We start from the raw sequence: 14647 nt of genomic DNA, 5'->3' as shown, positions 1-14647 counted from the left end.
CTGCACCCAATCCACAAATACACAACGAAACCGAAGTACTCTTAACTCAATCCACTTCTCATTTTCATTGAAACAATTATTTTTTCCAATGACTGCATTGTCCTGTCCTAATCAGACTGTCTCCTTCTATAACAAAACACTCACTTCAGTCCGTTTAAATTAGAGAAGCGGGTAACTGATAAAAACAGACGCTACCTCATTCTATCAGGAACCCTGGGCAAGCAGGCAATCACCCTAGTTTCCTTATACACCCCTAACTCAAGGCAAATCCCTTTCTTAAGATGCACATTCCAAGCTGTCCAGCAGATTAAGAAAGGCATGGTATATTACATGAGAGATTTTAACATGGGACATTTTAATATAGCTCCGATTAGACAAGTCAACCCATTCCACAGCTTGGGTCCCCCCTTCTGTTGTGTCTCTGGCCCAGAATTCTGCTCAGCTGCTTGCTGAATTTGATCTATACGACGTCTGGAGAGCAAAACATCTAGGGAACGGTAGACAACTCCTTTTCTCGTATAGATTTTCTTCTCTCTGATAAATGGTCTCTTCAGCGGGCTTCCAGCATTTCAATTATGCGAACATAATACGGACATCTTGTGGCGCCTTATAAATAAAAATTAATAATAATAATAATAACTATGCCTATTACATGGTCAGACCACGCTCCATTAACTTGGTGCTTGGAGGCTTCTGGCGCATGACTGAATATGTTCTGTTGGATGTTGTTAGAAAATGGGTCCTGAGCGAAGCCCATGGTCTCTCAGTTCTGTTGGAGGGAGTGGTCCTAACTCTAAACAATTAGAGTCCCATATATATATATGTGTTTTTTAAATTGAGAGCTAACTTACCAAGAGGTACCCCAGAAGCCTCCAAATAGCAATACAGTGCCACCACTGCCCCTCAGCTACTGACACCAACATGCCTCTCAGACATATACAGTAGTGGAAGTTGCTCAATCAATTTATAGGCTCATAGCAGGTGCTTGAGAGGGTGGGGTTATTCTAAAAAGAACAAACACAGTGTTAGGACCACCCTATTAGCAAAAGCCCTGTGGAGTGGAGGGTGGCTTTAACATACATTTGCAAATGTGTGCAACTGAGACTTTTGCATTTTCATTTACAGTAGAAATGGCAGGTCCTTTGCTGGCTATAGCAGTGTGCTGGAGGATTTTTCTCTGTGTTTGTTCCTTTTAGGATAACCCCACCCTTTTAAGTACTTGCTATGAGCCTATAAATTGATTGAGCGACTTCTACATCTGTACAAACTCCAACCATGGCACACCAAACAGACCCACTGCCTGCTTCCGCACTGCAGAGCGCCTCTGGAGGAAATCTCGTTCCTATTCCGATTTCCTCCACTATGCTATTTTTAATTGCCAAACTGTCGGAGTCAGATAATTGGATTTGGTCATTTCATATTAATATCAATTCGATTGTCTATGTCTGAAATTATGCGAATAGCACGCTACAGCGTGGAGGAGAGTTATCAACCACAACATGTGCAAACACTTATACACGCATTTACACAAACACTTATACACGCATTTACACAAACACATACTTGTAATTAGCTCATATTAAAATTAGTTGCAACACAGTTATTTGTAATGAAATGTAGCAGAGTTTATGGTTAAGTATTATAATGTTATGTACATGTTCGTAAGATCTAAGGTTCAGGTCACAGGAAACATATCATGTCTGGTATCATTCTCATCCCCTGTTTATCCACAGACGTCCGGTTCAATCGCCTAAAGGATCACACCTTGCTAGATATGGAGTATGGGGAATAAATGATTATTAATGGTATTGTATGTGTAATGTAAATAGATCAGTTTGAACTAGTTTTCGGCGGGAAGATCAGTATGCATCTCCTGGAGAGCTGACCCCCACGCTTTGAGGGCATCGTTTGAACTGGCCAATGACCTGCATTACACTGGACCTTTCTGAAGCCTGAACCTATGGAAACATGCCAAATCATCTGTATTGTTTTCACTGTATCACTGACTGTATATAAGCAGGGGTCCTGGGACCAGCAGACAGTCTCTTTGACCACAGACTTCAGGACTTAATGACTGTATGCTGGATCCAGGGCGCCTGCAAATGTAATGGCTGTACTTCTTTTACTTAATTTGTTACTCTGCTTCTTTTTGCTATTAAATCGCATTGTGCTTTGGAACCACACAATTGGAGGTGGACAATCGATATTGAATAGTGACTAGACGTACATAACAAAACATTCTTCAAATCTCTAATATCCACCAAGTCTTCTAACCCACGTCACCTCTTTGCCACCTTCAACTCACTTCTCTGCCCACCTACAACTTGTCCCCCTTCCTCTCTTACAGCCCATGATTTTTCCACTTATTTCAAAGACAAAATAGACCCTATTCGACAAAATATTACCCCATGCCAAATTCCAATCACTCTACCCACCTTTACCTAAACTCCTCAATCCACCCTTAATTCATTATCTCCAGTAACTGAAGACAAAGTCTCTGCAATCCTCTCTTCATCTCACCCTACAACCTGTCCCCTCAACCCTATTCCCTCCCAACTCCTCCTCCATTGCATGGCCCCCTCTAGCTCCCCTCTTCAACCTGTCTCTCTTCACTGGCACGTTTCCATTCTCCTTTAAACAAGTGCTCATCTCACCAAATCTAAAGAAACCATCTCTCGATCCAGCCTCTCTGTCCAACTACTGTCCTAGTTCTCTCCTCTTCTCCTAGTGATTAGTGTAAAAATGCCTCTCTCACTTTCTCTCATCTCATTCCATTCTCAACTCTCTGCAATCAGGCTTCCGCCCCCAACATTCCACTGAAACTGCTCTCACAAAAGTGATCAACGATCTACTTACTGCAAAGTCTAAGGGTCATTTTTCCATACTCATTTTCCTGGACCTCTCTGCTACTTTTGACACTGTTGATCACCCTTTTCTCCTACACACCCTTCACTCCATTAGCCTTCGTGACACAGTTCCTCCATGTGTGGCAGGGGCATGACTTTAGGGCGAACCTGGTCCTATGGTATAGATAGATATATAGATGATATATTTTTCATCTCGCAAGCTAGTAGGGAAGAACTCGACCAGTTCTGTTCCTATCTTAACTCTAATAATTTCAACATTCGTCTTCTATTTTATTCAAGCCCTATTTCGGTTAATTTTCTAGATATCACGGTCTATATTAAGGACTTGCTTATATGCCAAGATGTATAAGAAACCAACGGATATTAACAGCTATATACAGTTTGATAGTAACCATCATTTAAACTGGCTTAAGGGTATTCCTTTGGGCCAGATGAAGAGAATCAAAAGGAATTGTACAGAAGAAGTAGTCTTACATGACCAAATTAAAGAGACAAAAACATGCTTTTTGGATAAGTGTTACAACAAATGTTAGATAAAGTAGAAAATGATCTTAATAGGATTGATAGAGATGTATTATTGGAATCCAAAGTGAAGGAAAAAGATAAAAACAGATTTGAATGGCCATTTATTACACAGTTTAGTGGAGATCAAAAGAGAATGGATAAGATTTTCTTCAAACATTGGAAATTGCTAAAGAAGGATGAGGTTATCGGCCAGAAATTACCAAACAAACCTTTATTCATCTATATAAAGGCACCTAAGATAAAGGACAAACTGGTTAAGGGTATGGTACCAGCAACCCTTAGTAGACCTGTTAGAACAAAGGGCTTTCATTGATGTGGCATATGTAATACCTGTAGGACAGTGGTTTCGAATAAAGTAAGATCAGTGAATTTACGACCAAGGAGAAACTATACAAAATTGATCAATTTATTACATGTCATAACAACTATGTATTCTATAAAGTAAGTAGAATGTAGTTGTGGTCAAATGTATATAGGACGCACTTCACATCCTTTGAAGGTCCTTATTAGGAAACATATAGCCAATATCAAAAAAGGTCTCTCCATTTTAAGAATGTACATTCTTGTAATGGCAATCATATAAAGAATTTCTTGGCTGTCCAAAGAATAGACTTCCAGAAATATGGATAATAGACTGGCCAAGGCAGAAATGCATTGGATATATAAGTTGAATACTCTCATCCCCGGAGGTCTTAATTCTGACTTTGAATTAAAATGGTTTCTAATAGAATGATGCATAACAACATGTTTGGAAAATTTGTTGATATATAATATCTGTCTTTTTTCCATGTCCTGTGTTTGTTCGAGTTACATATAGGACCAAGGACAAGTATGCGAAAGATGGAAAGCTGAACATGCATATTGTCAAAATGTTTTATTCATTATATATAGATGAAAAGTTTTTTTAATTATTTTTAGCATTGTGTACCTTATTAGTATTAATTGATATTGATAGTTACATATGAAGTATTTTTTCATAGTTGGAATATGTACTAGATATGAGTAGTATACAATTTTGGCACATATTTGTATCTAGTTATGCAATACCTGTCTATTAATGTTTATAAGTTAAGAGAGATATCAGAGCACTAATGTATATAGTGGCAATTTTCTAAGTCTCCTCCCTGTGTGTTGCATAAATACAACCAAGTCTCGTGTTTGGGTGTTTGCTCAAGTCTCGTTTTGACATGGAAAACATTTAATACATCCAAACCTCGCTATGAGAAGCGTACTTCTGGTTTCAGCAGAGCGCATATGAAACATTAATTTGATCCATCCAAGCCTCATTATGACATACGTACTTCTGGTACACGGACTTCCAGTTTCGGCAGAATACCCATGGAATGCTAGTTTGACTATTTGGATATAAAAACAGTGCTTTATCATGAAGCAATAAATTTGCCTTGAGAAAGACTCTAGTAAGGAGTGGAAACGCGTCCGCATATTTCTTTTGGATCCGGATTTCAGCCAGATTCACGAGTGGGAGGAAAATTGGTTGTTACATCTTTACAAAATTCCTTTTATGCCTGTGAAATTTGGATTTTTGGTACAGGTACCCTCCCTTACAATAAGGGATTTTATGTTTTACCTATGTTTTATAATATAATTTTTTATTAAAGTGGTAAAACAAAGTATTATATCCCTTTTCCATATATCCACTATGGTGAGAGTGAAGTCTCTATCCCTATTGATGTTCATTTTGGAGCAGAGTACGAGTTTGTGACATTATACAACGCAAGTATTCAAGAATTAATCTTGTAAGCATATAAGTTGAAAGGAAAGCAGTGTACACAAGACACGGGGTTGAAAATTGTACCTATTTCTCCACCATCTAATATCTATTCTTCCTTGGGAACGTTTATGCCTATTGTTTGTGGTGAAAGACAATAATTTGTATGCATTTACTACATCATATTAGGTCTTTTTTTATTTATATCTTTACATGCATCTATAATCGGCTGTGTGAACAACTGCAAGAAGTATATTGTCATCTCCCGCTTGTGTTTTTTGTGTTTTTCCATGAGAGCTTTTGTATGTATATATTTTTTGCAAATGGGATTAGAATTTTGGATTAGCGGTTATCCTATATATAGGCTATTATTTTAATATTGAGTGTCTTTATTAAATATAAGGGCTAACATTATGTGGGGTTGAGATATATATATATATATATATATATATATATATATATATATATATATATAGATAGATAGATCTAGATCTATATATATGGTTAATACTGCAATTTGAGGTCTCTGTGTTAAAGGTGGGGTCTAATAATTTAATGCTGGGGTTAGGACAGGGAGAAAGAGGCCTATTTATTAAAGGTTAGTGTTAGTAATTTAATCTCAGGGCTGGTTGGGAGGAAGAAGTAGGTGAATAGTATCCAAACAGGGCCTTGATGTTCCAGAATCTAGCCAATCTATATATTAGTTTAAGACACCAGCAACATCGGGTAGTTAAACATGCAAGAACAGGTTGGAGAGAGCAACACTGTCTGCCATCTGTCCTGATTCTGGTGAAACAGTCCTGGTTCTGTGAAACTGCACTGCAAATCAGGAGTTTGTCGCGCTTCACTCCCAATCCGCCTGTGCCAGAGGCTCTGATGGAGGAGAGGTCGGAGTGCTGCAATGCACAGCCCACACTGCTGCTCCATGTGGGAAATCTGTGTAGAGTGCCAGTGACATCACCTGTGGTACTCACCAGCACTCTACATATCCTTCCCACATGGAGCAGCGGAGGTCGGAGCCTATGAGAAGTGTTCCTCTCCAGCAGACACTGAAGCTACTCAGAATGTGTAGAAAAGCCTTGGGCAAACGTAACAAAGGAAGAATAGTGGTGGAGCATTTGTGATATGTGAAGATTCGGGGGGCAAATAACATATATATGCACTCACCATTCTCCCCTTGTCACCTATGAGGGGGGATTTTGCACACAGGCCCACTAAATGCACAAAACGCCACTTGCTACAGTATATATTACCAAATGATAATTTCAATAATGACTTTACTCATGTGTATGTATTATTATGCTTAAAGTATCAGGAAAGCTGGTATTATTAAATAATGGTTCCAATAATTTTATTGTTGATATTATCCCCTCTGTCGTCACACATATTTCTACCTTCACCTCTCTTTTACAGTCTTCTAGACCTATATTTTATTTTAAAAAATCAATAAAGCTTACAGTAATTTTTTTTCCTTCAAATACATTTAAATTTTCTACACCTATAGACTATGTTGTTAAAGATTCCATATTTGCTTCAAAAACTGAATTTGTCAACTTTAAATAGGCTTACACACAAGTCTGCATAAATAGTATGAACAACAAATCAAAATAAACAAATTACAGATACAACTAAATAATAAAGTAATCTTTTTCTGTGTTAAAACCTATTGCTATAAAGAGAATAGTCATTTTAAATAGATAAAGGGGTTATCGAGACCAAATTAAAAAAAACTATTCTCTATTGTAAAAAAACATTTCTTATTCCCAACAAATACTCATATGCTATAAATAAATTGTAAATTCAATTCTCACCTTAGCAGCCAAATCATTTTTCGCTTTGTAATACTCATCTACAGCATTCTGCAGCTCGGCAACACGACCTTCAACAGTCTGTAAAAATAGGGTAAATATAGAATTACACTGAGAAAATTGGGAGTCCCAAATTAATTACTGCTATGATAAATGCAGTCATTTTTCTTTTTCTAACAACCATCTGGAACGACTTATTGCATTTGTAATTATATAGGTTAGATACACGGACGTTCTCAATAATTATAATCTCCCCCTAGTCCTCTGCTATGTAACTCTTCCATTGCGATACACCTCCATTTAAATTTAGGAAAAGTACATCATTTACACGTTTACAAATCATAAAGACCAGTGCATCACCCTCAGTTTCTTATTGCTTCCTAACTGCTTCCTAACTTTTAGATTGCTTTTGTCAGTTGTGAACGTTAGAACACTGGGTTTAGTTTTGGCCCACTTAAGCCCACTTAATGCTGGTTGGCCACCCAGTGGTACTGTATGTGCCATGTGATGGTATCTGGTACCTTTCAGACAGGATTACCACACTCACTGTTCCTTATTCCACTAGACCAAGGACTGCAGTCACCTTAGTTATATTGCCCCTTGGTTCTCTCACCTACCAGTATGGTAGGGGGTCAAGCTCAAGGTCTCCCTGCTCTAAAGGTCTCACAAAGAAACAGGACTCACAGGGTATCATTAGACTAAACTTCCATGCATATGTGATTCCCGAGAAGGTGTTGGGAGTGTGGGCTCACAGGTAAGTGTCTTGAGACTAAAATTACCTTTAGTGTGAAGAGAGACTTCTCTTTCTATGGATCTGCAATGAAAGTACTCTCCCATGGAAGAGATGCAGTGTTTGCCCAAGCATAATAAAAGTGGACTTCGCATAATTAAAACAGGTAAGTAGGCTTAAAAATAAACAAACGAATAATAGGCGCAGATACATTTGTAGATAGAGGAATACATGATTAAAAAAAAATAAGAGATTGATCTCCCTTCTTTGACCTAACTACTTAAAAAAGGCTTCGATAGTACAACAGAGCACAGAACAATGGGGAATCTAATACCAGCTGATCAGGACTTCCTGTCTACTGGTGGGACAGGGACAGCATCTCTGTGGAACATATGACAGAGACCCTCTCGATAATTACCCAGGACCCACCTGGCTACATTTAAGGATTCACAATAACTACAGATATGATACTATCAAATCTAAACAGTAACAGTTGGGATACTTTGGACACAGTGATACATATTTCTCCCCAACAAACTTAGTGTCCAGTGTTTTATGAACTTTAGTAGCACAGGCAAGACCTCTGCTCTCAGAACAGTGAACTATACATTCCAGCAACATGAGAGGAAGATGATTGATTTTGTCTCCTTCTTCCCCTTCTCCCCTTATTGTCTGTCTTTTAGTAAAGCTTTGGGCCTTTAACACCCCCCTCTCTTATGATCCCATTCCATTTCCCCATCACTGTTTGAAGTATTTGTTGAGATGTCTTGCCTTTAAGTTATGCACCCTCCCATATACATGTGTCTGTTCTTCAGGCCTATGATCTCCCCCCTTTCCCTCACATGGTTGTTTGAAACGGTTGTCTTGTGTAAGTGATGCATGGATAGTGCAGTACTTAATGTGTAATGTATGATGTTATATATCTTGCACCTTATGTCTTGTATTGTACTCAGGGCCGCCGAGAGGGGGGGGGGGAGCGGGTACATTTTACCCGGGCCCGGCCATGCCAGGGGGCCCGGGCCGGGCTCTCTCCGTTAATTTAATTTTTTTTAAAAAAAAAATTGCGATTTTTTTTTTTCCCCCCGCGGTATTCGTTGGTGGGGGGAGCTGGAAGAAAAAAAAACGATACTCACGTGATCGCGCGGCGTCGTGTCCCTCCTCTCCTCTATTCACACTGACTGCCGGGCGTGACGTCATCAAGTCACGTCCGTCAGTCAGTGAGGAGCGCCGCAGCCAGCATGAAGAAAGAAGACAGAAGAAGAGGAGACAAAAGAGAAGAAAAGAAAGGAAAGAAGTTGACAAAAGGTAAGTAAAGAAACGGAGAGGCAAGGGGAGGAAAACAGAGAGGGACAGTACTATAAAGAAAGGGGAGAGAGAAACAGAGGAGGAAAAAAGCAGAGAGCCACAGATTAATAAAAGAAAAAAGTGGGAAAGAGGAACAGAGGAGAAAAAAAAGGAGAGAGGAACAGAGGAGAAAAAAAGGTGGGAAAGAGGAACAGTGGAGGAAATAAAAAGTGGGAGAGAGGAACAGAGGAGGAAAAAAAAGTGGGAAAGAGGAACAGTGGAGGAAAAAATAGTGGGAAAGAGGAACAGAGAAGGAAAAACGGTTTGGGGGCTATTGAATGTTGGGGTGAGTTTAGGGAGAATGAGGTCTATTTATTAAATGTGACTATGAATTATTTAATGGCAGTGATGGTTGCAAGAAATAGGTACTGCTGGGGCTGTTTGCAGGAAGGGAAATAGGTTTATTTATTAAATGTGAATAGTATTATTTTAATGTTGGGGCTGGAGGAAGGCCTAATTATTAATCGTGAGTGCTATTGATTTAACGCCGGGGCTGGCTGTAATTTTCTAAATGTAGCCATTTTTTTTTCAAAATAGGTCCTTCAACATTCCTGGATCCGGACAAGCCACAACTAAAGAAACCAGCAGCCATAGGTGGAGAAAGTGAGAAGAACAGGTAAGAGAGAGCAGCACAGTGTGTGAAATGTTGTGATTCTAGTAGGGACAATGGCAATTTTTGGTGAATGTTGTGCCCAATGTAAGGTGTAGGCCAAGACTGAACTGTTTGTGTACACACTGCATTCTTTGTATACTACACTGTGGTGGTAGATGTCCTGAAAGTCAGGAGTGCTTGAACATATGTGACGCTCCGGCGAATCGAGAGTCTAGTGATTTTGATGCTAGCAACGCCCCAATGGCGCATTTGCCACGCCCCCAAATGCATGACCAAACCTCCGAAAAATTTTGCACCGCCGTTAGGCTAGCTACGCCCCAACGGCGCATTGCCACGCCCCTGAATGTATTACTACACAGCAAAAAAAAATTTGCGGCTTACTCGGCTATGAGGGGGGCTCCATGAATTTGTTGTACCCGGGCCCTGAATTCCTCTTGGCAGCCCTGATTGTACTGAAAAAGTATGTCTGATTTTGTTTCATGGTGTAATGTACTTACAGCTCTGCTGCAACACAGTACACTTGAATGTAATGTATTAATACTGCTTTTTGTACCTTCATACATAATAAAGATACTTTTTCAATCAAGAAAAGGTCAGCTTCACTGCTACTTTCAACGATCTCCTTACAAATGGCTTTAAAGTAACATTGTGTCATATTGTCCTAGGGAGAGGAGAATATTTTCTTGTCTCAGTAGGCAGATAAGGTTGGTGCCCAGATATTGAAAATTAATACATATACCTCTCTGCCACATGTCCATAAAACCCTATCTTGGTTGAGTAGAGCCTCCCTTTACAAACTAAACACATCTAAAACAGAGGCCCTACCTATAAACATTTTCACTGTGAGATTGAAGAGTCTGAAGGACAAGTTCGCCTACACATGGAAATCCTCGAACCTCCCCTACTGGATCACTGATAAATAACTTTTGGTATAAATTTATTTAAAGGAAATAGTGCAGGCCGCTTATTTATATAATTGTCAATGCACTTATTATTGCTATTGTGTATTTTATGAGATAGGAAATCGTTATCTCTAAAACCAGGGTAGAAAATGTGGTTTTTCTGTTTACCCTTGCTAAAGGAAATACCTTATTTCTAATGTATATATCTGATACAATGGGTCTTTGTTTAGAAAGTCTGCTGTGTATTGTGATGTGGGAAACTGGCTTGTTTTTGTTGTTCTGTCTGAATATGTATTCTGAACGGTCTGATAAAAGGCCCCATGTTAATTAGATCTTTTGATGTGGGAAGGTCCAACATTGAAGGCAGGAACTTTTAATTAAGACTGGCTCCAGGATTCTCTGCATCTGAAAACCAGATGCAGCACATCACAGCGTTTCTAGAATTTCATATATAAGTGTAAATATGGCTGGCTTTCCAATGCATGTAAATCCAGGTTTGTGTAAATAGAATACATCCTGATGCTAAAAATAGTCTGTGTCCGAACTGTATAAAAGATGAGCTGTTTGAGCATGTATTGTATTCTTCTGATTTCAACTGACCTGATCACTGGGACCTTTAACCAGTGAGAGCAAATAAACATCTTTCTTCAAGACCTGCTTGAAAACATCTTCAATATTGCTGTATTCCTGTGATCTGCAGATTGGACCCAAAATCTAATCCGATCTCCGTCTGTCTGAGGTTTGGACCCAAGCTTTTCCAGTACCACCGCTCTGCCTGCTACCCATGCAGCCCTGGTTAGTGTGATAGGCCAGGGGGGGATCCATCCACAGCAACCCTGATCTATAGCAAGAGGTCAGGAGTAACAGCCCAGGTACACCAGCAACGAGGTATATTAGCAGCGTCAGTTACCCAAAAGGAACGTGGTTCTGAGTGCCATAGAAGGAACTCAGTGGTGGCAGCAGGCTCCTCCCACTGTGGCAGGAGGGGCGTATTCGGAATAACGAAAGGGACGGTGACATAGTAAGCTCAGCCGGTCCCCAGCAACAACAGACAGGGTGGCATAGGCGGGCCATCCTGTCACATCCCCTATTTAGGCATTCAAATTACTCCACATTTAGATACAGCCATTGATAAGAATGTTTCCCTACTTTTGAAGCAGATCTCAGTTTTGACAGTATCATGGCTGTGGTATGAAGTCTCTTGGTTAGGTAAGATCTCAGGGTTCAAAATGGTACTACTCCCAAAGATGATGTTTCACATGTTACCATTTCGGCTCCCAAAGAGACTGATGATTAAAGTGATATCCATAATGAAGCCTTATGTGTGGAAGAAAACCCCCTGCTTATAGCTCTACGACGCATGACCTTGGAAAAATATAGGTGGAATTGGCCCTCCCTAACCTGTGGAAATAACACGATGCGTGCTTGTTATTCTAGATCAGGGGTTGGCAACCTTTTTCTATCGGAGTGCCGGCTAAAATCTAGTCAAGCCCAGGTGTGCCAGGTGTGTGTGTGTGTATATATATATATATATATATATATATATATATATATATATATAAAACACACATACATACATACATACATACAGGTCTGCCTAGAGAAATTCATGGCCCCAGTACAGCATCTCCATGGGTCCTCCCTTATAGTTAAGCATGGTTAAAAAAATGTTGTGCCGCCGCAAACCATGCAAGTGGTCGTACAATTGGGGGTGTGGCAGTACATCATTGGGGGCATGTCTAGCAGGTGAAAAGCACCAGGCCACCCTCTTACAGAAAAATGCATTACTCACACATGCCCCCTTGCTCAGCAGCTTTGCTCACATATGTCCCCTCTGCCCACATGCTTTAATCACACGTGCCTCCCTCTGCCCAGCACCTTTAGTGACACATGCCCCTCTCCATCACCTTTTGTCACACATGCCCCCTCTCCAGCACACCTTCTTCTTACCTTATTCTCCACTGCACAGCATGGGAAGATATCCAGCAGCCCGCCGAGTACCATGTGACCACTGCAGTCACATGACCTGGCGTCTGAAGGTATCTGAGCTGAAGGGGATTTAGCCACTACCGATCCACCTGCACTCAATACATTTTTTTAAAAAAAAGTACTTTTAAAATATTTTTTTTTTTTTCAAAATTAGGTCTCCAGAGAGGACTCGGGCCACCAAGCAGGCCAAAGAGAATTTGTAGCCGCCCCCTCCCCTCTCTGCGGCTATATATATATATATATTTCTCATTTTATGAGGCTAATATCATATTAACAGTAAGGAACCAGCAAAAAAAAAAAAGTTATGCCGCACAGTAGTGCCCCAGTTCACATCATACCTCATAATTGTGCACCCAATTCATCTTATGCCACATAGTTGTGCCCCCAATTCATACCTTGCCACAGTTGCCCCAGAAACACATAATATGCCACAGTTGCCCCCAGAAACACATAATATGCCACAGTTGCCCTCAGAAACACATAATATGCCACAGTTGCCCCCAGAAACACATAATATGCCACAGTTGCCCCAGAAACACATAGTATGCCACAGTTGCCCCCAATATCTTTTATGCCACAGTAATGCCCCCATTGACTCTTATGGCCTCAGAATTGCATCAAAACATTTTTTAGGACACTAATAAATGAATAAAAAATGATATAATTTTATACTTACCTCTTCCAGGCGTGAAGCGGTCCGCAAAGGTGCTTGGGAGGAACTGTTAGCCGGCACTGAACTGCTGCGCAAGCGCAGCAGTTCAGCTCTTCTTCGACTGTCATAAATGACAGCCGGAGAAGTGCTGAACTGTTGCGCTTGCGCAGCAGTTCAGTGTGGGGAAGAAATGACAGCCATTGTCATTTAGACAGCGGACGGCGTGCCAGGACTCAGGGGTCTGCGTGCCACTCCCGGCACGCGTGCCGGGGGTTGCCGACCCCTGTTCTAGATGCATGACTGGGCCCTTCTTCCACTGAGTTAGAAGCCTTAGGAGTATTTAGAAACAGCATGCGATCCCAATTTTCCCTTAGCTGATCTAATCTGGATCCCTGGAGAATGGAGGCCTCTGGCTCACAACCTGCCTGTTTAAACTAAAGATGGCTTGACAGTCTGGGACCAGACGTGCAGTAGCGTCGACGGCTTTCCCCATCCCACTGCTAATGAATCGTTGCAGGCGGATGACACACAGATTCGGATTTAAACCTCTCCCTGTGGGTTTCCAGAGGGATCTTATCCTCGGGTCACTTGTTTGAATCGGGAGCCCTCCTTTCTTTTGCCCATTTGTGTGACTATTACCAACTGCCTAGATGTGACCCGGGTTAGAGGACTACCAATAAGATCCCCCCACCCTCCAACTATATTTGACCAAATTGACAAAAAGACTGTAATCATGCCAGTATAACAGTCTGGTACAATCTTTTGAATACACATGTTGACCTCCCAAAATCCAGGGTCCAACTACAGTGGGAGGCAGACCCCTGTCTGGAATTCTCCAGAAAGGATTGGACATATATTTACCGGAACTATTTTAAAATGTCTAGATGTCTTAACCGCACAGAAATGTTAATTAAGATCATAAATAAGTTGTATTTTACCCCTGAGAAGTTGCACATGATGTGGCCCTCTATGTTCCCATTCTCTTGCCGTAATTTTTCAGGGAAGGGATATATCTTTCACATTTTCTGGGCATGTCCTGTGGTTTTGGGACAGATTATTCGACATCCAGTCCCATCCTCCCTGGAACTAGCCCTCTTGCACCACTATTCACCCTCTCTCTCACAATTAGACATGTATGTGAAGAGGCATGTGTTCATAGCCACGAGGACAACTATAGCCCAATCCTAGAAACAGCAACTACCTCCCCCAGTGACTAAGATTATTTCCACAGTGCAGCATGGTTTTGAGATGGAGACTTTGGGGGTGCCATACTCTATTTCACTAATGGTGAAGAGGGGGCTGTGAAGAAGTTGGCAGGTATGTACAACAGAGAGCGAGGGCGACCCTCCCTGAGTTTCTCAGCAGGTTACTACCGCAGTTGCCTTGAGTCAGTGAACGTTTACTCGTCCACATATCCTCATTTTATGCAGCCATGATAGGGAGTCTCAATGTATTTATATGTTACTGGTATTTGAGGACTATATTTCA

General features: G+C 40.7%; 1 protein-coding gene across 4 annotated transcripts in view; it reads right to left on the bottom strand.

Moving 5' to 3' along the window:
* The window catches only part of VPS16 (VPS16 core subunit of CORVET and HOPS complexes), a 521592-nt gene that overhangs the window by 167161 nt on the left and 339784 nt on the right, over positions 1-14647 (bottom strand). For 3 of the 4 annotated variants that reach the window (XM_075179981.1, XM_075179978.1, XM_075179979.1), the window contains one exon: positions 6933-7010. In XM_075179981.1, coding sequence (XP_075036082.1) covers positions 6933-7010 — 78 coding nt within the window. Of the gene's footprint in view, positions 1-2856; positions 3021-6932; positions 7011-14647 lie in introns of all 4 variants that reach the window. The other variant, XR_012678248.1, reaches the window with a different exon arrangement.

Source organism: Mixophyes fleayi, chromosome 7 (genome assembly GCF_038048845.1).
Source record: "Mixophyes fleayi isolate aMixFle1 chromosome 7, aMixFle1.hap1, whole genome shotgun sequence".
NCBI classification, from domain to species: domain Eukaryota; kingdom Metazoa; phylum Chordata; class Amphibia; order Anura; family Limnodynastidae; genus Mixophyes; species Mixophyes fleayi.
Note: the sequence above shows the minus strand (reverse complement) of the source record. Positions and strands in the feature narration are given on the sequence as shown.